Source organism: Setaria italica, chromosome V (assembly GCF_000263155.2).
Source record: "Setaria italica strain Yugu1 chromosome V, Setaria_italica_v2.0, whole genome shotgun sequence".
Taxonomy (NCBI): Eukaryota; Viridiplantae; Streptophyta; class Magnoliopsida; order Poales; family Poaceae; genus Setaria; species Setaria italica.
In genome coordinates, this window is record NC_028454.1 from 37709934 (window position 1) to 37737077 (window position 27144).

Sequence of the window (27144 nt, forward strand, 5' to 3'; positions counted from 1 at the left end):
AATGATATTGGACATAATATCCATTGACACTGGTCATTTAATCCCTAAAGTGGATCAATGTCCATTTCGGCCCTGGGATTAAACCTTTGTGCCATCAAAGCGCATATGTATCTTGCAAATTACAACATGTCTCATATTGCATTTGCAGATACTTGCTAGCTTAAAATTGCGCAACTCCGATAATGCCATTTGGCTGGAGAAGGATATCCATTGATATCTATATGGTACTAAAGGACCTTGACTTGTTATTAGATACGTTTAGATATGATCATAGTGGGATATGAAGATACTAGCCAATTAATCCCCATAATGTATGCCAGATCAAAGATCGATACCTTTGTGGTAGAGTTCTCATGGGAGTCATCATAGACTCTAATGGTTACTTCCACACCTCATTCTGAAGCATCATATAAAAACATATGACTTCGTTGAGGGATTAATTATGATTCCATTGAATCATAGCCATTATCTATCAAGATAATGGTGCTTGTATTGCTTGGATGCAAATAGTTTATGTGTGAGCAATATCACTATATTGTCCACAAAATGGTTTATCCTCAGGTATTGTTGTAATACATTTGAGGAATAACCAGATTGCAAATTAAACATGCAAGTACTTTGCAAGTTTATTCACAAAGTCTCTACCAACTCTCACACTTCAAAAGTGTGTAGAATTGGTATGTGATGGCTTTGAGGTTTGCAAGGTTCAGGGGGAGTCTCCTCATGAATTAGAACCTATTCATGCATCATATTGTACTCTTTTCTTTTTATGAGCTTTCCTCTCAAGGTTTCTCATATAAAAGTTTTTAATGAGGCAATATCAATACAAGAATATATATCATATCTTCTATTTCCCCACCGGGTTTTAAAGGAGGTATGCAAAACATATCATGTCATATCTTCTTCTCTGAAAGGGATTATTGAGAGCATATCAAAGACATGCATTGCTCCCTAAACTTTTATGGGTTTTGTGAGTGAGCAATGACCATATATATATGCCATATCATTTTCTCCTTACTTTTCCCACTGGGTTTTGAAGGAGTTTTGATGGCATATCCACATGTACATTCCTCATATTTTTCCCACATGGTTTTTGGAGGAATTAACCAATACATTGATCTCATTGATGGAGTTGATCAAGGGGGAGTGTTGTGAACCATTTATTGGTGATCAACACCAATAACTGTCATTGGTGGTTACTTACCGAAAGGGTCTCGCACCCTTTCACCATGATCATTCAACATGTATATATATATGTACAAACAGATCAATGCAATACACAGAGAATTCCACCCTTGTCATGTGTCTTCCATTTACATTTCAGTAATTCTACTCTTAACAGCTCCAACAAAGATGTGGGGTTTGCTCGGTGGTGGTGCGTGGCATTCTCGGGTGGTCGTGGTGCATGGCCCATGCCATTGCCAGGGCGGCACGGTGGGTCGTGGTCTGGAGTCTGGACGGGTTGTGTTGTGTGCATGCATCTCGGGTCAGAACCGAATACTGGCAATCTAGCCATTTCTAATTTTATAGAGTGTGATTACCTTTGGGCTTTTTTTGCGAACAAACATTTGACGGTTGGGTCTACCATTTAGCGAAGAGACGCTGGCTAAAATAGACTTTCTAACCTCGAGACACATTTATTAAAAAATAACTTGAGGCAAATGTTAGATGTTTGGCTCACGGAGTAGTACAAATTCTTCCTTTCTTCTTGGGGCTATCTAGCTTCCACTCGAGTGTTTCAACTTTCCCTCACACCTAAAATTTTCTAACCGTTGGATCTGCATATGACGTCTATTGTTGTTTCTTCTTCCTTCCTTCTTCTTCCTCAGTCCTTCTTTCTCCTTCGAAACAAAACAGCGGAAGCTTCCTCCTCAATGAGTCAACGCCAGTGCCCCCACCCCGCCATCCTTCACCCCGTCTCCGGCGGCTCCCGCCGCCGAATCCACCGCCGCTCCCCACCCGTACGCTAACCACTCTGGATTTGGTGACGCCGCCCCACCTGGCCCAACCACCATCCTCCACTGCCCGGATGGCGGCGCCACCGCTGTCGTGCCTCACCGCCCCCGCGCCCACCACCACCGCATGTCCGTCCTGCCACCTTTGGACCTCTATCTTTGCCCTGCAACACCAGGAACCCCAGGGCCTGAATCCCCCATCCCCAAACCCAAATCCCCTATGGCCCTAACCTCTTGCCCTCATCGAAGCTCGCCGGAGATGGATCAAATGGAGCTGGGTCTCACCGGAGATGAAGAAGATGGGTCAAATCTCAGTGAAGATGCAGAAGATGGGATGACGAGAAAATTCGAGTGTGAGAAGCCAAAGAAATGCGCTAGCACAGTATAGCTTTCCCCTTCTTTTTTCTCGGTTGATTGATAGTTCAATTCCCATAAGAATCAGGGAAATCACATGTTCGCCCTGATGTCCCAAACAAGGAACCATTAGGTTGCACTATGGGCGAATGTGTACCGCGTCTTTGACTATAGATATATAAATAGGTGAATTCAGGATTTGCTACTTGGTTTGTCATGAAAACGGCAACACATGAAGCTGCAATCATAATTTTCAATCGTTCAATGGCAGCTTTCAGTGGCACGAAGAGTTGAAGACCGACGTTTCTGCGCTCCATCTAGGCAGGCACGACTAAATGTGCTAGAGTTTTCGACGGCATCGTGACTGTATTTTATCACCGACAACAGCAGGTCTCCTGGAATCTTTTCCCAAAACAAAAGGCTTTTACAAGCAGTCAACAAAATATGTTGTTTCCACGAAAGCAGAGTCCGAACAACCATATGTGAAGCCTTCGCCAAGATTCTATGCACCACACAAGTTGCCAGTAAGATGTACGCGGTATGCACAATTGTCCATAAGAGGGTACGGAAAAAAAGATGATATGGGAGAATCATTTTCTTTTATTTTTTTTACATTTGTTGAGGGTGTAGTGTAAAAGCAAGGTAGCCGTAGCTTCTCTCAAGGATGGCTCTATTTATTGGCTATAACTTTTTACATGTAACTTTATCAAATTATTCTTTTTATAAATGAATGAAAAATGCTATATAACACTCGAGTGTTTTAGCCTCCACCAGCACTCCATTTTTTCCGTCACATGCACAGGCTGGAGCAGAGAAGGGGCTTCATCTTCCTCAACTCCGGCGATGGCTCCGACGAGGTTAAGATTCGAGCTTTGACGTTCGGGTTTGGGGTTTGAATTTTGGGACTGGGGATTCGATGCCGACAAGTGGCAACGGCCTTAGAGGGACCTCGCCAGTGGTAGGTCTGACCGGTGGTGGAGCGGTGAGGCAAGGCGGCGGTGACGCCGCCAGCCGGGGCGGCGGAGGAAAACCGGTGGGCGGGGGTGACGATGACGATGATGATGGGTGGAGGCGGTAGCGGCAAGGGCAGCGCGGCTGCTGCTGCAGTCGGGCTAAGGTCTCATCGAAACTTCACGGCGGCGCGTAGTGGCGCAGGGGACTGGATAGTTGGGAAGAAGCTCACGGCTCGAGTGTGCAAATGACTATAATCCAACTGTGTAAAAAATCGAGTGTGCAAATGACTATAATCCAACTGTGTAAAAAATCGCAGATGATCCAAAACACTCTGAGTTGCATAGCTTGAGGTTTAGCAAAATTCCTCATATACAGCCACAATCCGAGATTAGAAAATTTTGCCATTCAATTGATAAGCTCAAACCGGTCGCATGATGAGTGTTCCGTACAAATCATCAAGAGGAAAGAGATGTTGCCACAAATGAATAGGCCATGTTTGATTGACTTCCACACCTTCGCCGCAACTCACCACGCTGGCATCCTTGGCATCCAAATGTGACGCGCATAAAAAGAATTATGATGACCCATGTATGCCCGTTTGGTTCGCTAGGATTTCCTAAAATTTCTATCAAATCGAATGTTTAGATACTAATTGTATTAAATATAGACTAATTACAAAATCAATTGCACAGACGAAGGTTAATTTGCGAGATGAATCTATTAAGCCTAATTAGTCCATGATTTGACAATGTGGTGCTAAGTAAACATGTGCTAATGATGGATTAATTAGACTTAATAGATTCGTCTCGAGAATTAGCCTCCATCTGTCTAATTAGTTTTATAATTAGCTCATGTTTAATTCTCCTAACTAACCTCTGACTATTTGATGTGATATAAATTCTAATTAGTTTTATAATTAGCTCATGTTTAATTCTCCTAACTAACCTCTGACTATTTGATGTGATATAAATTTTGGTCGTTAGTCCGGACTAACGACCTAGGATACTGAAAAGTAAACTGCATTGGGCATCGACCGAGCACACTCCCAAGTCCCAACCAAACGAAAACAATTATGATGACCCATGTATCCGTGTTCTAAGCGTAGGTCACACGCCAACCCTCGGCTCCATGCCTCCATCCAACAATGTTTCTTTCTCATTCCCGAAGACATGGTCTCAGGCCATGTTTAGTTACTCCCAACTCCCAACTTTGACACTATGCAAAAAGAAGATTCCCCATCACATCAAACTTGCGGTACATACATGGAGTACTAAATGTAGATGAAATTAAAAACTAATTGCACAGTTTTGTTGTACTTTGCGAGACGAATCTTTTGAGCCTAATTAGTCAATATTTGGACAATAATTTACAAATACAAACGAAACGCTACAGTGTGCTACAGTGCTGTAACAGTAATTTGGCACCTCCCAAATTCCCCAACTAAACACGGCCTCATACTCTCATCCGCGAGCCAAAACATGATCGTCAAGCCTGTGTCCCCGGAAATACAGACCCGACGCGACGTTAACCAGCTGCCTAAAGAAAGAACAAAGTCCCCTCGATGGCCCGGCCGGCACAAAGTCTCGCGACGAACAGGCAGCGGGGGGTTGCATCAACCTTTACGACACAGATGCTCGAAGCTTTTTTCTGCTCCAAAGAGAAGCTTTGGTAGTTCACGACACGAGCAGGCAGGAGTACGCAAGTAACGAAGCGGCATGAGTAGACTGTGCGGTCGTTGAGGTCAGAGATCATTCTTTTTTCTAAAAATGTAATGAATGAGAATCTGTAAAGTGATTAAAAATGCAGAGCTCTAAAAGTCTTCAAAATCTAAAGAGCTCTAAAAGTCTTGCTAATATTGGTCATTTCCTATTACCCCGAAAAAGTCTAAAGAGCTCTAATATTGGTCATTTCCTATATTATGCTGGAAAAGTGATAAAAAAGTACACTTATAGGTCGAAGATGGGTGGATCTTGCTAATATTGCAAATTTACGTAATAGGAAATGACCGATCTACATCACTGAGATAACCTTTGTAAGGCGCCTCGGTTTTTTCTCGCAGTTCGTTGCGTAGGAGTATAGGACCATGCAAAGGAGTTGGGGAAAGCTATACCACACGGGAGCATTTTTACTGCTCCCCACACTCGAATTTAGCTGCCCAGCCACAACAGCTTCTTCCATGCTACAACAGCTTCTTGAGCTACGGCACCACCTTCTTCTTCAGCTCCGGCCGAGTTAGGTTTCCGGGTTGGGTTCGGGGTGGAGGTTACCTCTGGCCTCTGGATGTAGAGGGAGCTCCGGGGTGGTCGCTGGTCGGCGGTGGTGGCGGTCGAGACGGCGGGGGAGCGGAGGTGGCGAGGCGGCGGTGGACCCTTGGTTGGGCGGTGGTGGCGGCGGGGGCGAGCACCGGCGACGAGTTATTGCGCGAGTGGTCGAGACGGCGGCTGCGGATCCAGCGGCGGGAGCCACTGGAGACGGGCAAGGCGGCGGTGGAGGCGGGGCGAACGGCGGAGGCGAGCTTGGAGGGCCGGAGCAACAGAGGAGGGTGGAGATAGGTGGGAGGAGGGAGGGGCGGTGGGGGAGGGCGGGCCTTGCCGACGTTGGGGACGACGCCGGCGAGGCGACAGGGTGGAGGCGGCGGGCGGCGTCGGGGTCTCGACCTCTCGGAGATGAAGCGGCGTGCGACCGGATGTTTGGATAGGGAAAGGTTTGGGCTGTGCGGGGGTGGAGAAGATAAGGTTAGAGGATGGTTGGATTTAGACCGTTCGTCTCAGATCGAATGGTCAGCAAATTCGAGTGCGGGAGGGGGTTATTATACACGAGTGGGACAAAGACACCCCCAAGGAGTTTATGACGATCTCACCATGACCTTTCATGTCTCCTCAGTGGTGTAGGGCGTGGAGCAGTCTCAATGTTCCGACTGAAATCTGTCGTGTACTCGTGTGCATTGTGGGGTTTTTTGGTCATAGATAAAATTAGTTGAGATTGTAGCTTATACTCTATACCATGTTAATTGAGTTTATTTTAAAATTTTAGTTTATTACTTAAATTAGAAGTGAGTGCAGAGTGATGTTCTACTCTCTTTTTTTTAAAAAAAAATCACTATTGTGTGAATAATTCACGGATTTTTCATTGGAGCTCTTTAGATGATTAAAATGAGAAAAAAATAAGGGGCTAGATGACCTGCATTTTTTTGATTGCTTCAGCTAAGTGGTAGTATGCCCAAGCAACTGTTAGTCATATTTGGAAACGGACAAGTTGAATCCTAGTACAACATATGTGAGTGTCCAAATGCTCAAAATGGAGCACATATACATCATACAGCACACTTGGAGAGTTTGAATAACTCTAGAGCTCTTTACATAATTGATGAAACAAGGATGAAGAAGAGGTTAAGTGACCTGCATTTTTTTTTATCGCTCGTACCATGCGTCCTGGGCTCCTGGCCGGCAGGCCCGCCTCGTTCATCTGCGCGACATGTCCACTCCCCGGCCCGATGGCCGGACTGCCCGGCCGGCACAAAGTCTCGCGACGAACGGACACAGCAGGGGGTTGCATCCACCTCACTGGTGCACGAAGAGAAGCTCCAGCTTTGTTAGTACGCGAGCAGGCACGGGGGGAAGTGGCACTGCTTGCTTTCACCGGGAAGGACACGCAGCAAGCAAAGGCCAGAGGAGCAGGCGGTGGTGCAGATAATAGTAGAAGAAGAACCGGTCCAAGGCACGGCACATCGCCGTCACGTCGATGTTTCAAGGTTACCACGGGCGACAGCGGAGAAAGGCCGCCTCGTCGTGGCATATCCGGCATGATCCAGTAAAAAAAAAGCGGCATTTTACGATGGAACGGAGCTGCGAGGAGAAAGTAAATAAAGGGAATGTGGTACGAATACGAGAGTGACCCTTTTATTGTGCAGTAGCTACTACGGACTACGGAGTAACTTGCATTGCAGCGACCGATCCGCTGGCATAGTGGCATCTTTAACATGTGCGTTCCTGCTTTTGCCACGTCTTCCATTTCTGCGTTCAATATGATCTCCGGTAGTCCGGATGAGCGTTTGGTGCCTAATCTTGTTTGAATGGTCAGAACTGTGCTGCTCTAACACATGTTTGTGACTGAATAGAGCGAAAGCAACCAAGTTTTCCATGGTCTTTTGCTCCGTCTGTTAGTTTGGCCATGGCTTTGGCGCATGGAGATATCGTAATCCATATTGCATCACGAAATGGGAGTGCTCTCTATGAAACAGCAGCAACTACATTATCAGTGTGGGAGCACCTAAACAGAGGATATAACGATGGATATTTTTTTATTGGTAGACATACATATACGATGATTTCCAACTTTTTACGAGTAAGGGCATACTGACAACTAACTTTTCTAGAAGGATCACTCTTGTCTCTGCAAGATCAAGCTTGGTGAAATGGAAGAGCTTCAAAACGATTCAGCAGAGTTTTGCGAGTCCACCACCTCTGCTGGCCCTGGCCTTTAGAAAGTGGTCCATCTCTGCTAAATGGCAACGGACCAACAGTGCTCTGCAGTCTGTACCAGTACTGCATTCCTTTTTGCTAGAGTTAGCTGAAACCCAAGCTACATCGATTTTTCAGCTAGTATTGCGTGCTATCAGGCATACATACTGACAATTAAGTTAATTAAGCTCGTGATAATGTTTGCATTTACCCAACATAAACTGCGTGCTTATAGAAAACTGCTGGGAAAGCGTTAGAAATGTGCACGAGAATATGCTATCCTGATCGCCAAGATGCAGTGGATGGCATACCAGACAAGAGAAACGGAACTGAGTAGATAGACAGGATCTAGCTCGCTGTAGGATTGGAAGACCCTCAAACAGCTGCATCTGATGAGAGCTAGAGGTAGGGCTATGAGTGTTCGTTGGTGGGACCAGGACGGTGAAGGCGGCCAGCAAATAAAGGAGCTAAAAGTTTGGCCAAAGATGGGGTTGAAGGGCTCTTTCTGTGAAAACCCCAGACACAATAGATGTCCACGCCTCCACTAGAAAAATACTCCCTCCGTATAGGGGGAAGTCGTTTTGGACAGCGACACGGTCTCCAAAGCATTACTTTGACTCCTTGTTTTTATAAAAATATTTATCAAAAAGTGATATATGTATATTTTTATGAAAGTATTTTTCAAGACAAATCTATTTATATGACTTTCACATTTTCAAACTCAACAACTTAAAAGTTATTCATGATTTATATTCCTAATATTTGACCCAAACCTTATCCAAAACGACTTCCTTTTCCTATACGGAGGGAGTACATGGGATAGACGTCCACACTCTCAGGTTTCTGTTATGTCCTTTTATTACAAGAACTAAGCTTAATTGAATGGATGATGGGAGTAGATGACTTGATGTACATTCTGAGTTTCTGACCATTCAAGTTCGACTTCCCTTGGACTTTAAATTTCTACTTCAATCATCCTGATTTTGTGAAAAATAGATAGCGCATGACTATTTCAGCCATTCAAATAATGCTCCTTTCAGTTTGGGCTTCATGACTATTTCAGCCATTCAAATAATGCTCCTTTCAGTTTCAGTTTCATTTTTTTGGGGGTGTTTTGGACATGATCTCAGTATCAAGGAGTGAAAAACGAAAATCGGTTACAAACTTTCGAAGAAGAATGAAAGCTTTTCTTCCAACACCAGCAGAATCAATGCATCCAAAGTCCCAAGAAAAAGAGAGTTGATGTGATTAGCAATAATGAAGAGCAATTATCAACCATGCCAATCAGGCTGTCATGACGGCACCAAACATTCATGCAAGAGATTACCTGATAATGAGTGGCACACTGGCACCCACAAGAAATTAACCTCATTTTCTTTTCTCCCTCATTTCTCTTGAAAAGCCTATGCTCATCGGGTTAAACCAACCTTTTGAACTGCGACATGGGCTGATATATGTGATTGGTAATGGGAAAAAAGCGAGGTCCTGGCTTGATGTCTGGATAGGGGACTGCCCTCTCAAGATCTTATTTCCAGGTATTTTTGAGGTTTGCAACCAACAGGAATGGTCGGTGTTCCAGGTTCTGCAACACGGGGCATCAACCTGACTTTTAGGAGGAACTTCGGGCCTAGCGACGAAATAGAGTGGGAAGAATTGACCAACTTAATAGGAAATATCACTTTAACTGACACACCTGATTCAGTAAAATGGGCTTTAGAGAAGTCAGGAGATTTTTCGACCTATATAATGAACTGACCTTCTCAGGCTTCACTAATAGATGGCTGATGTGTGCCTGGAGAACTAAACTACCCTTGAAGATTAGAGTGTTCCTGTGGCAAGTCTTTAACGACAAGATACAATCCGCTGGGCAATTGAACAAAATGAATTGGCCTGGCAAAATCGAATGCAAGTTATGTGGACAGACAGAGACCACAGATCATATTATTTTTCAATGTGCTGTTGCACAGTTTAGCTGGTGTGTCTGCAGAGATATTTTAGAATGGCCTTTCCCACCAACAAGTTTGAATGACCTTAGAGAGATAGCAAGAGAGGGTTCTAATAGGCAAATCAAAAACATCCTTTTCCTGTTTGGATGCGTGGCGTGGAGCCTATGGCTTATCCGTAACTATCTAGTTTTTAACAATTTAGTAGTTTTTTCCCAGGTTTGTATCGTGCAATTTCCTATATGCAGAAATGGAAGATCTTGAGCAAGGAGAAGGAGCAACTCTGGATCAATATGGTGACTCAAAAGCTGAAACTTCGACTATCATCGTTAAGGTCTGAAGATGATCAAAGTGCATGAAGGAGGGAGGGGGAGCTGTGATGCTGACTTCTCTTCTACTGTCTAGTCTTTTGCTTAAGAGGGTGTTTGAGAGTTGAGTAGAGTACTTCATCAAATCATGTAATAACTTGTTAAACTCGTGTTCGCATATTCTGCTGTTGGTTAGTTTCGTGTTTAGAGGGGGAAGTAGAGAGTGGTGGCTGAATCTTTAGCTGGAGGCCTTGAACTAGCTGGAAGCCAAATTTGTGCTTAAACCTTTGTAAACTGGCAACCCCAGTCAAACTTCTGCTTTATAATAAAGCCGGACCGTAGGGTCTTCTATCTAAAAAAACTGCGACAAAAAAAAGTCAAAAAGGCCGATGGAAAGGAACAACACCAAAGTGGCAACAAAAAGCAGTGATCAAGTAGTATTGCCACCTATCAATGGCATCCCTGGGTAGTGGACATGTCATCATGCTATTCACCGTTCCCGTAATTTCATACATCAGGAAGTGGCAAAAGGCAGGGAAAGAACGACCTGGCTTTATGTGACAAGTTTTTGTAAGTACATTGGGTGGGTATTATGGCTTAATCGAAATAATTTGGTCTTTGACAACGTAAAGGTCCATTCCCATATGGCATTAGATTTGCCGATTAGGAAAAGAAAGATGTTAAAGATTAATAGAGAAATAGATGTAGACGATGTCACGCTTCATCGTCCATCAAGTTTACGAAGTGCATTACAAATTTGAACTGAAACATTTTTGTACCATCTTTTAAGATAGTCCAAGTTCCGGTGTAGTCTCCCAATAAATGTTTCCCAAGTTAATAGAAATATTCTAATATCACTTTCACTGTTATTAGGAGAGTTGCTTTTGCATTCTCCCAATAATCTTATTCCAGTCCAACTATCAAATTGGGAGAGTCACGACTCCTTTATTTAGAGAGTGTTGGGGTGAATTATTGGGTTGTCCCAATAATTATTGGAAAAAGGAAAAGTGAGAGACCAAGTTGAGATATGCCTTGGTCTATTTATGATGAGTGATTGATTGGATGATTTGAGGCTTTACCGGTTGATGTGCATGATTATGCTAATAGCTAACCGGAGGTGTTGTGTTGTGTGCGTTGTATTGTGGTGTGTGTAAAATATATCTTGTGTATTGTGTCTCTTAGCTTATGATGTGCAGGTGTAGGATGCGAGATGGCGGTCGACGGTATGAGGTGAAGGTCAAGCGAAAGATTCATACCGATGAACTAGGGCTGTGAAGGGTGGACACGAGTAGGCTTGAACCGAGTGACCTGAAGAGTCCGGTTGGAGTTATGGGCGATCCACATGGTGCACAGAAGAGCAAGAGCATACAAACGAGATGAAAGTCGAGTAGGCAGCGGTATCGAAAGACTTGGAGGTGTCGAAGGTTTAGCGGAGACCGGATACGCGTCGACATCGGTCTTGCGGGGATTGATACACATAAGCCACAAAATAAAAAGGGCTTGATAAACACCAAGCCAGGTGGCACGCACATCTGCTATAAACCAACAGCCTTTGCGATCAACATCAATCAACCAAATCAAAGGACCCAACATTGAGCGACCCAACTTGATTTGATCCATCGGGGACTCCAAATCCCCAAGGGAATCGATCATCGCGCAATAACACAAACGCAGCGACAGCCGTGGAACAAGGCTTTTCCCCCTCGTTTTACTTTCAAACTATTTAGGGTTACATCAACCTTTTTCCCGTTCCAAACACACGCGAGACGCGACCTTTACGCCGGCCTCGCCGGGGCCGTAACTCCACGCACGGAGTCACGTACCAAAGCCAACGGGACGCGGAAAAGCTGCGATCGAGTGGTCTCGGGCACGGGGAAATGACGCTGCCGGCCGGACCGGGGCGGCCGGGCAGCACGGCAGCCGGTCAGGCACGGCCACATCACGTCGCGTCCGTCATCTCCTCCGTCTACTAGTTAATACGCGTACGACGACCAAACACAAGAAACACCGAGGGATGACGAGAGAGAGACAGAGGTGGTGTTGTGACGAGTGACAACATCATGGCCATGGTTTTCTGGAACGGAGTGTCTTTACAGGAGCGGGGAGGCACACCGCACACAAAACAAGGGAGCTGGCCGCTCATGATGAGCAGTCATCGGGCAGGCGGGTATGGTGGATCCCTAGGCGACGCAGCTGAACCCCAGGCAGCCCATCCACACGCTCCTCCTCGTCAGCCTCTTCTGCACAGGATTAAGAAAAAGCCACAAGACTCTTACACTAGATTCCAATGCTCTTAAAGAAAGAACAGCAAGGAGTAGCTTCTAGCATGCTTTTCTGCTTAACTGCTTTCCAGTTGATTGTGTGTATATAGGCAGTGAAATGTGCTCAACGAATGATGTATTTCTTGGTGGGTGCAATTAGCCAACTGAACGAAGAGCATCAGCGCATGAGTCAGTGAGAAAGCAGGGCTTTACCCTGGGCTCGTGGCAGAGCATGTCGGGCGGGATCTGGTAGAGGTCCTGGTCCACGGCCTTGACGGCCAGCCGGCACGCCTTGTAAGCAGGGGAGGCGTGGGCCCCCGCGTCGGCCACCCGGCTCTGCTTCCCCTGGATCTTCACCGCGCCCTGCTCGCCCAGCCCCACCACCACCGCCTGCCGCTGCTTCTCGTCCTCCGCCTCCAGTGTCGCACTGCCACTCCACTTCACCGCCTAATGCATGATCAACAAACAAGTGAAGGTGATGTTTTGTGAACAAAATGCCACATAGTAGTATATTAGAAACTGTGTTTAATGGTGGCAAACTTATTTCTCTGAGCCGACAGATCGAGGGTGTCGTGTTGAGAGGGTAATCACACTCTTTGCACTAAATATCACCTTAACTGGATCATGACAGTAATTATTTGTACGTGCTACTTAACCAATGACTAGTGAGAGACAAACTTCTATAAAATGTGTATTTTGTGCAGACTGATACTCTATCACAGAAACTATATCTCCCTCAAAATGAGGAGAAGAAAATACTGAAAGACCGGCAAAGAAAGTATAGTACGCAGCATCAGGCATTCCAGTTCCTAATAGTCAGTTCGTCACCTTCTTGGCTGGCTTGGGCGAGGGCGGTATGGCCACGACCAGACCGGCCTGCATGGCGGAGTCGAAGTACTGGGTGACCGGCCAGTCGCCGGCGCCGCCGTAGTCGTAGTTCCACTCCCCGAACGCCGGGATGCGCTGCCGCCTCGCCTGCACCTTCTGCATTCGCAACACGAGAGAGAGATAGACGGCCAGCAGATCAAGACGAGATATCACATAGGTCGAAAAGGCATTGCTGGTTGGTCGCAGCAAGGGGGGAGTCCGCTCGCTACCTTCATGGGCCGCCGCCGAGCTCTAAGCGTGGTAGGAACCGAACGAAGCAGGAGAGATCAGCGGAGCTCCAGGCGTAGGAGTCGTCGAACGAAGCAGGGAGAGATGAGCTGGGTGGGGGTCAGGGGAAGGTGACGGGGGCGAGACGTACGTATTTATAGAGAGCGGGGGCTGCTTGGGGGCGAGCCAGCGAGGGAGTGGAGTGGGAATGTTCGTTCCATGCCTTTCCGTCGCACGCGAGAGATGGGGTTAGGTGGTTACAGGATGGGCGCGGTCGTGCAGCGGGCGTGCCACGGAAGGCAGCAGCTTGCAGCTGCGAGTGAGCGAGGCCGGGCGGGGCCACAGGTGTGGAAGTCAACAGCAGCAAGCGGCTGTGCGTCCCCCGGTGGTGACTGGTGAGCCTGGGCGCGCTGTGCGGGTCCGGTTATCACGTGGGATCGAGCGAGCGGGGGACTGTGGCATGCGCTGCGCTGCTGAGTGCTGACCGCAGCGCGGGGCAGGCGCTGCGTGCGTCGGTAGGATCGGCAGCGTGAGGTCTTGTTGGAGGCGAAAGGGCGGGGCCACGGCCACCAGAAGGGGAGTTCTGTGACTTTTGTCCTGGGCTCTGCAGCAGATGTTTCGGACCGGTCGAGAGAACGTAGCGTGATTGGGGGTGGTGGTATACTGGTACTGGTAGCGGTATGGATGGAGCAGGGGTGAACAGTTGCAGGCTTTACTCTACAGCAGGGCTGGCTGTTTCAGTCGCCAGGGGTCCTCGCCGGTCGGCGCTCACCCGCGCCACGCACGCTTTGCCGCCTTGGCGAGCCTAGCCACTAGTCCCGCCCGCAGTGCGCCGCCGCTGCCGTCGGATGGGAGAGGGCTAGGAATCTAGATGGTGATTGTGGGCCGTGGCTGCGGGAAAGCTCTGCGCCTATGTGGGCTGTGGCCTGTGGGCCGAGGACGTAATTTTGAATCCTCAACGCTTCTGCGCTCCATCTTGCACACGTAATGTAGTGTTATCGATGCATCATGACTGTGTTTTATCATCAGCAACAAGCAACTCTCCGGTAATCTATTCCAAAAGAAAGGCTTGCACAAGCAGTTCTGTTGTTTCCACGAAAGCGGAGTCCAAACAACTGCATGCGAAGCCTCACGCAAAATTATTCTGAACTCCACTGAAGTTGCAAGTAGGACATATACACAATTATCCATAAGAGGGTACACAAAATGAGGTGATATACGGAAGAACTGTACACAGCATCTACAAGGATATATTTTTTCTTCTTCTTTTTTGCTTTTGCACCCGTCGACAGTATAACGTAAAAGCAAGGCAGATGTAACTTCTCTAAAGCACGGCTTCATTGATTGGTGATGGTATAACTGTAGAAGAGTAACCTCCAATCTGCAAGGGTGATATGTAGTTTATTCACTGCAGCTTACCGCTGATGAGCATTTCTCCAATGGTCTTATTGCATTACGTATGCCATCTGCCCTGGTACCAGATACTTCATCAATTCACATCTCAGCTGATGGTGGTGAATCAGAGTGGTTCCAAAACAACTCTAGCTACATGAAGGCACTGCACAGACATAGATTAAGTTAAGTTTGCAGGTCAATTTGATGATACATGAATTTCATTTTAAGTGATACCTTGCTCTTCAGCTGTTTGTGTCGCCATCATCATCACTTTCATCTCCGGAAGCTTCATAACGTGGCTGGTCATACTTCTCACGGAGTTGTTTGATAGGAATGAAGTCCCCTGCCGTATCCTCACCATAGAATAGAAATTCAACGTAGGGGTGATCAAACCTTCCCTGCAGTAACAGATGAAGGATAACCGTATTACTTCAGTTCAGCAGGTAAGTTGAACAACCAAGCATATGATATGATATGAGATGAAGACGTGTCCTCACTTTCTCTGATTCTTCAGCTGCTGACAGATTTTCTTCTGCCACTGAAATTAAAAAGTGGAAATCATATATCACAATGCCATAAGTTGATTTTTTTTTCTTAAAAAGGTAAAAGGACATCTTAGATAAAGGTTTGGATAGCATGTATCCTGGTTTAACGTTCTGCACCATTTGGCTCATTAACGAAAGGTCACTTACACATAGAAACAAGAAATTTCCGAAATAATAACGATAGATATGTTTCTGTCTAAAAGGGTCAAATTCAAATATGTCCATTAAAACCAATAACAACTGAGAAGGAAAAGAAACAATACCATATGCAACAAGTAGTTCTGGATCAACATATACATCAACCAGGACCTGAAACATTCAATAATAAATCACATAGCATGTCAAAGACTTCAAAATACCATAAACTGAAACGATGAGTGCCAGCAGAGAAAAGGTGCATTTCAGGTATGTTGATATTGCTATATTAATTATTTTCAGTGATAAAAAGGTCATAGAAAGGGAACAATGACTATCACAGTCATGAAACAGGAACTTATGCCAAGGTGTACAATCATAGATTTCACAAGTCTATAAGCATGCCCATTCTAGAACTACAGAACTATGATCAGATCAATGAACTATGTTAGCCTTTGCAAGGATAGATAACATAATATCATTCTGTTAATCTAGTGCAGCTGTAGCTTACTGTAAACTTGACAAAAATAGCATTGCAGACTTGCAGTATAGCTTGCAGATACTACGAGGAGAAAGTACTGAGATCTTCAGTGAACTGTGGATACAGAGACGACTGGAAGCCACATTTACCTGGTAAAATGGTTGATTTGGACCTTTAGACAGCTTCTCCACATTTGCTGTCTCCATCCATGACTTGGATTCACAGCACACAGGATCCATGCCACATATCACACCTCTATATCCTTCAACAGGAGTACAGGTGGCACAAAATTAAGTATTAGATAAAATACAGCGTGTTTACCAAAATGAACATTAAAACCAAGTGCTGAACTAAAAACATATGTTGGAATATGCTCTGAATTCCTAAAGGCTTCTACATGCACCAACCGTTTGACATCTAACTTAGCTTGTCCTAAATTGGGGAGGCATTTTGTGGTAGCATGCTTGCATGCATGTTTACAGATTGCATGCATGAATTTTGTTAGCCATTCATTGTTTGGATTGCCTGCATGCTCCAGCCTATATAAACCAGTTGAATGCCGTACAATAGAGAGTAACACAATTAGCAGAATCATTCTGCGTTTCTATTCCTCTTGTAATCTGTTTGGGTTGAGTTAACCACTCATTGTAAAATCCCTAGCATTTGTAGACCTCCAGATATATTGAATAGTGAAGATCATCTTTGTGTATCCGTGTCTTGCTTCCAAAGGAGTTTCCACATAAATCTGTGTCTCTTGTGGTTGTGATCATACTTGTTTCGCCAATTGATTTCTAACAAAATAAGCTCCACAGCGAATAAGGATGAATAAAGCCACAAACAAGTTTTGTCAAATTACTGGAAAATATTATAAAATAGGCCTACTAACATAGCTGATACCTATTTGGCTATTTGCTATATCTCAGTGGTTCTGATTCAATCCAAGCTGGAATTGCGGAAATGCCTATTTGCTATTTTCAATAGATCTGGTGCAACCCCAAACTGAAATAATGGAAATGTGAACGCAAACATGCATTTCAAAGACACTGAGAATATTGAGCAATCTTATAATGTTCCAAAAGAGGAAGCAGTTAAAAACGTTTTTGACAGTCTTTATTGCTTGACAGCAATTTTAGAAAAATGCTACATTTATCCACTGAGACTATGTGCAGCAAAAGGCGAAGTATATTTAGATGTATGGAAGTACTCAGTACTCACCATGTACCTTGTGACGTACTTTCTGCCCTAGTCGAAACGCATATTTCACATTCTGATAAGCAAGAGCTTTAGCAGATACAGCAAGAGATTCGGCCTATATGACATTTAAGTTCAAGTGTAAGGTATTGAACATTATAATCATTTTGATCTGAAAACATAATAATCACAGAACTAATGCACCTCAGGTTTGTATACCTCAAGTTTGGCGATTTCATCACGCAGACTAGCTGCCAAAGCATAGTTTTCACTGTCAATAGCTTTCTGCAAGTCTGCACTGCAACAAAAGGAAAAATATGAAGTTACATTCCAAATGGAGGGTGTCCTATAACCACTTTTACCCTTATCAGATTTGTCCTAAATTATAGGTTAAATGAAGTAGATACCAGAACACATGAACATGAATTCTCATGGAAAAGATGTGTACGTGAGAACATGTGCAAGTGCTTCCAATCTTCTTATCATGGAGAAATTGAAATGTTAACATACCGTACACGTAAAAGGTTCAGAGCTTTGTCCTGAGCTTCAGTCTTTGATGAACCTCTTTTAGCTTCACGTTGCCTAATTATTTCCGTTTCAATCTAAAAAGGGAGTTCTTGTTAGCAGCTTCTCATCCCATGTATTTGCTTTGTTGAGCTTGAAGTGAACTTGTTATGTTACCTCAGTGAGTTTTTCCCTCAATTGTTTTGCCACATCAAATTGTTCTATATTCAATGCATACTGGTAAAACAAAACAATCAAGAGTGAGGTTGGACTTGCAACCCATGATGTGTCAAATATTTGTATGTATTAGTTGATCATAGTAGTGTAATGATATAGATTTACTTTTCAGTAAATTGATTGTATACTAGACAATAAATCACTAAAATTATAGACATATGACAAATAGTAGCAGCTGGAGGAGTACTTTTGTTCATAATAGATTTAGAAGGTACAGGCTAATAAGCTACTGCTCACTTGTATCCGGGTCTGTAAATCCATCTGGAAGTAGAAGATCAAGATATCTTCATTAGCAGACTCACTGCGCTCCAGCCTTGCATCACTGCTACGCCCTTCTCCTCCAAACAACCATCTAGCATTAGTTCTAATGGCAGCATTCATTCTCCTGCCACTGGTCTTTATGTGTAGTTTATTCATGTGCCAGTGGCATGAGTAAGCTCCATGGCTTACTGCATTAATCTCACATGGCAGCTTCAGCCCGTTCCTTGCAACACAAGCCCTTCTGCAATTTGTTCTGTGGGGTGAAGCAACTGAACCACATATAGAGATGCCCTGCATTGTATGGGCTTGCAACTTGGGACGCTTCAATCACCACAATCTATCCCTGCTCAATGGAGTGTACAGGTGGTCGATGGCATCTCCAACTCCAGCAAAGCACAAACTGAAACAATAACATCAACAAAGTAACTTATCCTGGACTGGAGCACACTACACTTTCAGCGAACAGGTTAATAATTAGCAAATGAACAACAATTTCTAGTTTTTGTCTCTAGATTTTGGTCAATATGTTCACAGTTACAGGCAATTCCGTCTGTCCCAATTCCCATTCGCGCACGGGAGTCGGAACGCCCCGCCACAGTTCACACAACGCGGGCACGCGAGAAAGGCTGAAACTGAAAGGGGGCTGGGCTGGGGCATGGAATGAATTGGCCGGACCCGCCTGCGCCAGCGTTCGGTGTACACGCCGCAGCGGAGCGAACCGCGAGCGGCGTCGGGTAGCGGGGGCCATCACCGGCGCCGAGAGGGGACCGCGCATGGCAGAGGACCGGCGCTCCACAGCGGTGAGCAGGGCTAGACGAAACCGTAATTCGGTGACTCTGGAATCCCAGGTCCGCCATTGTTGAGAGGGATAGGTCACTTACCGGAGGCGACGACGGCGCGACGGCCGACGGGGAAGGAAAGGGAGGTGAGGGCTGACTCGTCTGAGGTGGCTGAGTTTGGGCGACGGCTGCTGTTCGTTGGTTTGGGCGGAGCCGCGGATGCGGAATGTGCAGCTACGGTGGTTGTGGATAGAGATGAACGGAGCCTCCTCGCCTCACCTGCACCAGACGGCCCAGATACTACCGGTCCCGGCACTGGATCAGCCCAGGCCAGGAGCCCAGATTACCTGGCTATTCTCAAACGAATGTTCTGGCCGTGTTTGGCAAAGGAAAACCCGCAGATCTGCTCCGAGAAAATAGAACGGATAAAACCATGAAATGAGGTCATGCGTCATCATTCTTCCAACTAAATGCATCGATACTTTTAGCAACCAAATCAAAGTTACTGAGCTACAACATCAAACAGACGCATATTGACCAATGCGTCATCACAGTTAGGAAAAAGTAGCCGTGAAGTATCAACCAAAGCCGAAGGCTCACCAGCGATCATATAACTGGGGTTAATAAGACCGCCAGTAATCGTTCAATGTTTTGTAATAAATAAAATCTACTTGGAAGAGCGTATAATGGTTCCAAGCCAGTCTTCAGAGTCCGTGCTCACATCCCCCTTTAAAGCCCTCTGCGAGTGTTCTGTTCCAGCCTGTATCACAGAACAAATCGAAAATGCTCGGGGTCACGTCCATCCCAAAATAACTTGCTATGAATCTTGGGATTTTCTTGCTACAAAGCGGCAATAGTTTGCAAGCATTTCCCACCTTCGTAATGTAAACGTCGATTCCAAGCCTAGCTATCACTGCAGCTTCTAGTATTTTTGTCTCCATTCCGCCAGTGGTGTCATGTGCAGCTACTGATATCTCCACTGCAGTACATAGCAGACATATCAGGTTACATAAACCTACAATAAGCAGTTCATAAGCAATATAGACAGGGTCATCAATTTTCACTAGTTTATAGGCCTAATACTAAACATTGATCCCAACAGCTTGTTTATAGACTTCTGCTTCCTCACTAGAAGGTAGGGGCATTTGATTATCAAGTCATTGAAGAGACAGAACATTCCCAATGATGCCTTAGCAACTATACTGCATTTGCTTATTCATTTATTGAACTGCCAGCCCAGTAGGGAAGTTGTCATCAGTTAGCTACCAGAATCAGGTACAGCCATGTATGGTCGTCCAACTTCAGAGGAGCATCTTGGCACCGCTATACAAGTGCTAGGGCCTAGGATCATTGGATCATCACCATACACATAAAAAGGAATACAGCACCATACCTCCTTTATTGTTGCCTTGCAGTAATGCAGGTTTTACAATAGACCAGCTTCCATTATCATCCACCTCTGTTAAATAGCACAAGTCAGTTGGAGTTTCATAGTATCAACACAGATACTATAGGCAGCCAAATCAATATGTGCCAAGCGAATACTAACCTATCTCCCTTAGAAGTACTGCATTTGGATCAGTTGGAGGGCGATCATATACTCCATGGACATCTGTCTACATCTCAATTTTCAGACTAGCAGATAAAATACAATCTATTGTAAGAATTGAACAAACAGTTGAAGTAAAATATTCTGAGAGAAGCAAAAGAAGATGAGCCCACCAAATGAAGAAAAAAGAACAGAACAAATTTTCAAGGAAGACAGTACAACCAAATAAAGAATATGGTGTACTAAATTATCTTCCATTGCTATGGGACAATTTTAAAGCCATGAGAAAGGAGGTACAGTAACAGTACCAGAAATACAACATATTTCGGACTTAGAAGCTGCGAAAGATGCCGTATGATGACATCCCCACTCAATATGGTGCAGTCCTGGTCATTGAGTAATAAGATCAGTTTTAGTTTGAATAAACAAATCAATTTTATAGTCCAGGCAGCATCTATAAATACAAAACTCTAAAAGAGAATGTAGACATGCTTTGCTTCAAGAACTCACCAGCAATTCGTCAAGAACAGCATCTCCATGCAAAACCTGCAAGAAACATGGGTGTTACACTAAAGTAACAATTTATCTTAATTGCTGATCATGTTTATGTTCCTTCCACATGCGGATCTGAGAAAAAAACTCATGGAACTTATGTAATGCTTCCACTATGCTTAGAATTAATTAATAAATAATCCATATGACTTATGTAAGTATCCTGTTCTGTAATTCATATTGGACACTAACTCCTATACAACAACAGGCTTTGTTGTTGTTGTAATGACATATGTTAGCATCCAATATGCATTACACACCATGACCAGGCTGCCAGTGCAAATAAGATTTGAAGGATGCATCAAAGAAATGCATAAGAAATAACTAATAAATATGATACATACTTCAGTAAAACCATATGTTTCTTAAATATGTGGATGACTCATGCTAACAGCTTAGGCAACTTTGAAATTCTGAAGGGATAGTTGTTCAAAACCTTTGGTGCAACAACTTACAGGGACAAAGCCAGCATGGAGTGACTGAATTATTTGAGAAGCATCAGCTGATGCAAGCTGCAAATGCATATTAAAAGGATTAGGTATGTATGAATGTAAAACAACTGTATACTTCCAAGATGATGTCTAATGATATGCAAGAAAAGCAATAGTTTCTCAAATTTGCTCACTTTTCTTTGCTTGGTAGACCACCCACAAGCAAATGGTGACATACCAACAGATGGTATTCCTTCTGCAAAAGAATGTGCATTTCCGTAAGTCCTCTACTCACCAATGATTCTAACTGACAATCTAGTAATAACCATTCAAGGTCTATTTCAAAATGGACAAGTAATACGCCAGTCAATTTAGTGAAAGTTCATTAAGATTTGCGGATAAAAGCAGAAATTGTTCTTGACAAATGATGATAAATCCTTGCATGGGATCATTGGCTAAATAAGAACTTAAGTATACGGTAAAAACTAAACACAAGGAAACATATTCATATCCTACTACAGACAGGAAGGGAACATAATCATGAATTTTAAATACCTACAACGTCGATATGAGAAATATCACAATTCAGACCAAGTCTAGCATTAGGCGTAAGACTACACAGAAACAAAGATACATAGAAGAAATCTAAAAAAAATGCATACCTCTTGCCAGGGCTCTAACAATTTCTTGGTTGAGAGAAGTGACCTAAATTATAAAGTTTAGTGCATTAGAACATGCTTCCAGAATATGCATCAGAAAAACAGAAACATTGGATAGGATATAATAATATTATAGGCATCAAAAGTGTCCTCACTGAAATCCTTGTAGCAACAAAGCCAGCCTTCACCAGGGTGGAGTGCAGCCCTCCTTTATGAACTCCAGATCTACTTGCTTGGAAGTGCCCAAAAGACCCTAAAGCAGAACGTGGAGGAAGCAGAATATCACAGAATCAATATCCTAAAACTATATTTATCCGCATTTTTTTGAACTCTACCTTTATAAACCTACCAGTCCAATAATAGTTCGTAAGAATTATATACGCCAAGGTAAATTGATTAATCTCTACCAGTTGCTTAGAAATATCTCTCAGGAATACCCTAGGGCCTATAAAATCAAAGTTGAAACTACAGCTGAGCAGTGTCGAACCGAATCAGGCATTCCAATGTGCGCAGTTGCTCCTCCAGCGAGAGGCATTTGTGCCATGTTAGTTGCTAATTAATAATGCATACATTAACATGGCATTTTGAGCTTACAAGTTGGGAAGCAGAAATATGAACCGCAATGTGGGGTCGACTTCAGCTTAGCAGGAGTAAGACAGACAGCCAGAGTCAATCCAACAGAGTCCGAGCAATACCGGCGCCGTGCACGACGATGAAATTAGTGTCGAACCCCAGCCCAGCCATCCCCGCGATCCGCTCCGCGTCCACGGCCGGGTCGGCCGGATCGCCGTGCCTCCTGCTCCAGTCCATCCCCAGAACCTTCCCCGGGGCGCCATCGCCGTCGGATTTGGACATGGCCTGCCGCAGCTGCGCGCACGCCGACCGCAGGCTCTCCTCGTTGATGCTCTCCAGCTCGCCCTTGTTCGTGATCGCCGCTCCACCTGCGCTACCCGCCGTATCTCCTCAAATCAACCAATGCCAGAGAGGCGTGCAGGCACGCAAGGAAACGAGGCATGTCGCGGCGGACAGCGCGAGAGAGTACCTAGCTTGACGATGCAGCGGACCGGGCGGGGTGCCGTGGGGCTCGGCTGCTCCTGCGCTGCCTCTTCCGCCATGGAAGCTTCACTCCTGCGGTCTGCAACGGCCGAAGCGGAGGGGGCTCCGGAGTGACAGGGAATCTGAGCGCCGCGCTGCGTCGCGTTGTGCGGTGGACTGGTGGGGCGGGCATCCAGTTCGAGTTCGAGACTTGCCCTGAGCCCCGTTGCTCCATCTGCCGTTGGATGGTTGTTCGTATTAATCTGGGCCGTCCAAACTGGGCATTTTCAGTTCCTTTTACTTCCTCTTGTCTGCAGTCCCCTTCCCCTAATAACTCCGCCGCCGCCGCAGCCGCCGCCGTCGTTGCCTGCGCGGCTGCGTCGCTCCGAACCCATCGCCCGCCGCGTTGTTCCGTCGGAGATATACAATGAGGCTGCTGCAAGCGGAGGAGCTTTTCCGGAAGGTTCTGGAGGGCGGGTCGAAGAAGAAGGCGGCTCGGCTGCTCGGCCTCGACGTTGGCAGCAAGTACGTCGGGCTGGCCGTCTCCGATGAGAAGAACAGGATCGCTTTGCCTCTGAGGTAAGCGCCTCCAACAATTGCTGCCCGTGCCCGTCGCACAATGTGTTCGATACTTTTAGTGATATAATGTCTGAAATGTCTCGAGGGTTTGCTTTTGTTCCAATGTTAACTGGCATAGGGCACAATTCAGTGAATTCATTGTACTAATTCCAGCATATACATATTTTTTGCTATATAAGGATGCAAATGTAGTTGTCCATATGAGTGATGTGCATCAATTGTCCCGCTGTGAATTATTTCAATCGACAAGTTTTGCTGTATAACAAGTTACAACAAAACCATTGACCCGCAGGAACTGTATTCCAATGCCAAATTGGAAAGTGACGTGCTCAATGCAAGACAGTATGCATTCTACGATTAAAACAATGCCTTTGTATCTGTGTTCTGCATTTTGAAGCAACACGAATTGTGTCCGATTCGTATCCCTCCCCCCTTTTATTGGTGGTATCAGACGCTGAGCAGTTATGTGGTTTTAGCCTACTACCGTATGTGAGCATATTAAATGGTAAAAAGAAATGCAAAAGACTACAGATTTATCCATATCTACATGTAGTCTAAACTCTAAAGCTAGATGGACAGCTGAACTCTATATGTGTGGTTATTAAACTGTCTACGAATCAATTGGTTGATTTTCATCTGAACTTGGTGGGCCTGTTCCACCCAGACTTAGAGCAGTTTGGTAATTGGTAGTATACTCAATAAGGCTAGGCCAAACTAGTCAAACTTGAATTTGACGGGCTGTGTGAGCCTATGATGTTTTTCCCCTTTCCTTGCTTGGATGGTGGCACGAAATTTGCTTCAGTGTGTGCTGATCTAGGGTTTTACAATAATTCTCTCTTTTGTTGTCATAAATTTATCTGTCAAGTCTGAGAAGATTCTCCTTGTAAAAATAAGGGAGTCTGAAAAGACTCTAATTACAAGCTCGACAAGATCGCGCCTTATTTTCTCAGCTACTGAGTACTCACTAATTGAATGCTTTCATTATAGTCATTCTGTGTCTTGTGAAAAAGAGAACAATGTCCGTGCAGCAGATAACCTGAATTCATTTCCTTGTTAATCAAAACTTGCCTGTTGTTTTCTATCATTTAGTTATTCAGTTGGTTGTACTGAATGAATCTTGCAGTGTCTTGAGTCGGACAAAGACAAACATCAACTTGATGGCAGATGATTTCAAAACATTGGTATGTTGATATCCTGTTCAGTTTCTGGCATCGTATCTATTGTGGGTATACCAAAAGTTAGCCCTTAGAAAAAGATTGAGTACTCAGTCTGCTACAAAGCTGTCATGGTATAATGAATGATGCCACATCACACCATCATTCTTTTTAAGTATTTGATTAAGCTTATTTTCTTTTTTGAAAAGCCTGATTGAGCTTGTTTTCACAGTTTGTAAACTAAAATCAAATTTACCTCTACCCAAGAGGAAAGAGGGAGACATACTCCCAGTGACAGTAAGATGTCAGGAACTCAGGCTTCTTTACTAATTTAGTTTTATTTTAGCATGTATTTTTTCCAAAATATTCTGGTCTGACACTGTCCACAAAAATGTCAAAAGTGATTTAACATCAGAATATTGTCAGTCATTTTGCAATACTGTTTTATTTTCAACTTTTACTTGTTGAACTTGTTCATTCTTCTACAGTTTTGGACCTTAGTCTAATTGACATGAATAATGTTATTATACTAACTTTGTTTACTGGATAGGCTTCGAAATATTCCCTTGCTGGGTTTGTTGTGGGCTATCCATTCAACCTGCATGGTCAACATACTTCAGATGTAAAGTGCTCGTGCTCTTATACCGTTCCCAATTCCACTTTATGTTTTCTAATGTTCTCTTTTCTGTAAATCAGGGAGTTCAAGTAAGGCTTCTTGCTGGAGAGCTTTATCAAACAGGGAAACTTGATGATCTGTGCTACACATATTGGGATGAAAATTTCACCTCAAAGGTGAATTATATTTTCTTCTCTGAGCATTCTTGCACAAACATATTGGGATACTACATTGCATTGTTGTAACACACTAGGATGATAATTGGATTCATTAGTGTTGCTCCTTAATATGACTCGCCTTTGCACCCTCTTCCCATCTCCCTTTTGGTTCTCTGTTAGTTGAGTTTTTTGATTGATCATTCGATCTTGTTGTTGTGTTATCTACAGTGTGTTGAAGCCCTCTTGCATCCTCTGAATCTAAAAAATCGAGATGAGGCCAAAACAATGACAGATAAATTTGCTGCAGTTTGCATACTCCAGGTACGTGATCCAGATATCAGGGTGACTTCTCATGTTTTCAGTTGATACGTTAAGTAAGATATGTAGCTCGTTCAGTTGAAGTATTATTAGTCAGCTTTAGTGACATAGACAATGATCCTTTCATGAACAGGGTTATCTTGACAACATGAACAGAAAATTGAGACCTTCCGACAAGTCTGAATCATAAGGTGGCACCCAAGCTCCACTGAACTAACCAAAGAGCAGGTGGTCATCTTCTGGTAGGTCTGATTTGTACAGAATTTGGAGGCTTGCTTTTGTCATCTTTGTTGTTTACATCTTTGCAACATGCTTATGCTGCTCAAATATTCTGCATTCTTGCACACTTTCTTTGAAGTGCAGTCATGATAGCACCAAGATGTGAATGGAGCTCCGTGCCGGTGCTTCTGTTGGCATCGCATGAGTTTTGTGGATTAGGAGCTAACTGCTGAGAGATCAAACTACCAATCCATTGCCTGGCGCAAGCAGAGCTAGTGCTTAGCTGCTCAGGGCGAAATCGTCATTGATGATGCTAGATATGCTAAAATGCAGAACATCTCGTGATGCCAAAGTATTGAGAACCTCCTATTTTTAACCCGGCCATCCAGCCCCTATCCGCTGATGAAATTCCCCGATGGGGACACCAGATAATGCAGTATGACTGTAAAAGGGCCCATCGTTGCCACTGATACGCTTGTCTAGTCCCGTTCTATACTATAATTTCCATGAGACCAACACTTACGCATGCTTGAGTGTTTTTGCCCCATTATTTATCTCTCAAATTGATCAGCCAGGCCAGAGGAATCAGGTAAGCTGTCGAGATCGAACCGATTCGATCTCAGGATAATGTTGCTTGTTGCATTGATGCTGCACCCGGGGGTCCATGGTTTTTCTCCACAAGGCCGAGCTCATCTCTGTGCTTGCGTATGCATGCCCTGATATGCTCAACGTGACGTTGACACTTGGGTTGGCTGGCTGCAGCGCTCACAGACCGTTTTTGGAACGGTTGCCCCGTGTAGGACTCGTGCACCCTACCGGATGAGCATTGCCGTTCCAGTGCCTGTTCCCACGAGGGATGGTGTGAGGGAACTACACGGAGAGAGTCCATCCCCTGTGGAGATCGGCACGGCCGCAAGGCCCCGTAACTTCAGTTACCAAACTTTCCAACCTAGAAGATGAGAAGAGAAGGGAAATTTTGCAATGGCAGACACGGCACGCAGATTTCACAACAGTGG

The 27144-nt window shown here is 44.6% G+C and overlaps 4 protein-coding genes across 5 annotated transcripts; 1 reads left to right on the top strand and 3 right to left on the bottom strand.

The window, feature by feature from the left end:
• Positions 1 to 12014: 12014 nt before the first annotated feature.
• On the bottom strand, positions 12015 to 13494 carry LOC101784205. The gene is made up of 4 exons (XM_004970014.3): positions 13333 to 13494; positions 13064 to 13219; positions 12449 to 12682; positions 12015 to 12214 (listed from the first exon to the last, which is right to left on the bottom strand). The coding sequence occupies exons 1-4, from the start codon at positions 13336 to 13338 to the stop codon at positions 12155 to 12157; spliced, it is 456 nt and encodes a 151-aa protein (XP_004970071.1). The 5' UTR covers positions 13339 to 13494; the 3' UTR covers positions 12015 to 12154.
• An 861-nt stretch (positions 13495 to 14355) lies between these two features.
• Positions 14356 to 19119, bottom strand: LOC101784874 (clp protease adapter protein ClpF, chloroplastic). Its single transcript, XM_004970017.4, has 11 exons — positions 18961 to 19119; positions 18056 to 18479; positions 17759 to 17818; positions 17588 to 17679; positions 17297 to 17375; positions 17102 to 17195; positions 16036 to 16148; positions 15534 to 15579; positions 15223 to 15263; positions 14960 to 15123; positions 14356 to 14888 (listed from the first exon to the last, which is right to left on the bottom strand). Exons 2-10 carry the CDS (start codon positions 18374 to 18376, stop codon positions 14968 to 14970), a joined length of 1002 nt encoding a protein of 333 aa, XP_004970074.1. The 5' UTR covers positions 18377 to 18479; positions 18961 to 19119; the 3' UTR covers positions 14356 to 14888; positions 14960 to 14967.
• Positions 19120 to 19305: 186 nt separating this feature from the next.
• LOC101785538 (glutamate 5-kinase) lies at positions 19306 to 23287 on the bottom strand. Its single transcript, XM_004970019.3, has 12 exons — positions 23092 to 23287; positions 22745 to 22990; positions 22205 to 22302; positions 22053 to 22095; positions 21585 to 21646; positions 21415 to 21471; positions 20918 to 20953; positions 20716 to 20793; positions 20408 to 20474; positions 20252 to 20317; positions 19734 to 19837; positions 19306 to 19618 (listed from the first exon to the last, which is right to left on the bottom strand). Exons 1-12 carry the CDS (start codon positions 23162 to 23164, stop codon positions 19526 to 19528), a joined length of 1023 nt encoding a protein of 340 aa, XP_004970076.1. The 5' UTR covers positions 23165 to 23287; the 3' UTR covers positions 19306 to 19525.
• Positions 23288 to 23373: 86 nt separating this feature from the next.
• On the top strand, positions 23374 to 26654 carry LOC101786216 (putative pre-16S rRNA nuclease). 2 transcript variants are annotated; one of them, XM_022826480.1, is made up of 7 exons: positions 23374 to 23663; positions 24787 to 24844; positions 25368 to 25439; positions 25514 to 25609; positions 25820 to 25912; positions 26043 to 26151; positions 26268 to 26654. In XM_022826480.1, exons 1-6 carry the CDS (start codon positions 23512 to 23514, stop codon positions 26097 to 26099), a joined length of 528 nt encoding a protein of 175 aa, XP_022682215.1. In that variant the 5' UTR covers positions 23374 to 23511; the 3' UTR covers positions 26100 to 26151; positions 26268 to 26654. The 2 variants fall into 2 exon arrangements, with proteins under 2 accessions (XP_022682215.1, XP_004970077.1); XM_004970020.3 differs by having other exon boundaries at positions 23375 to 23663; positions 26273 to 26654.
• The last annotated feature ends 490 nt before the right edge of the window (positions 26655 to 27144 follow it).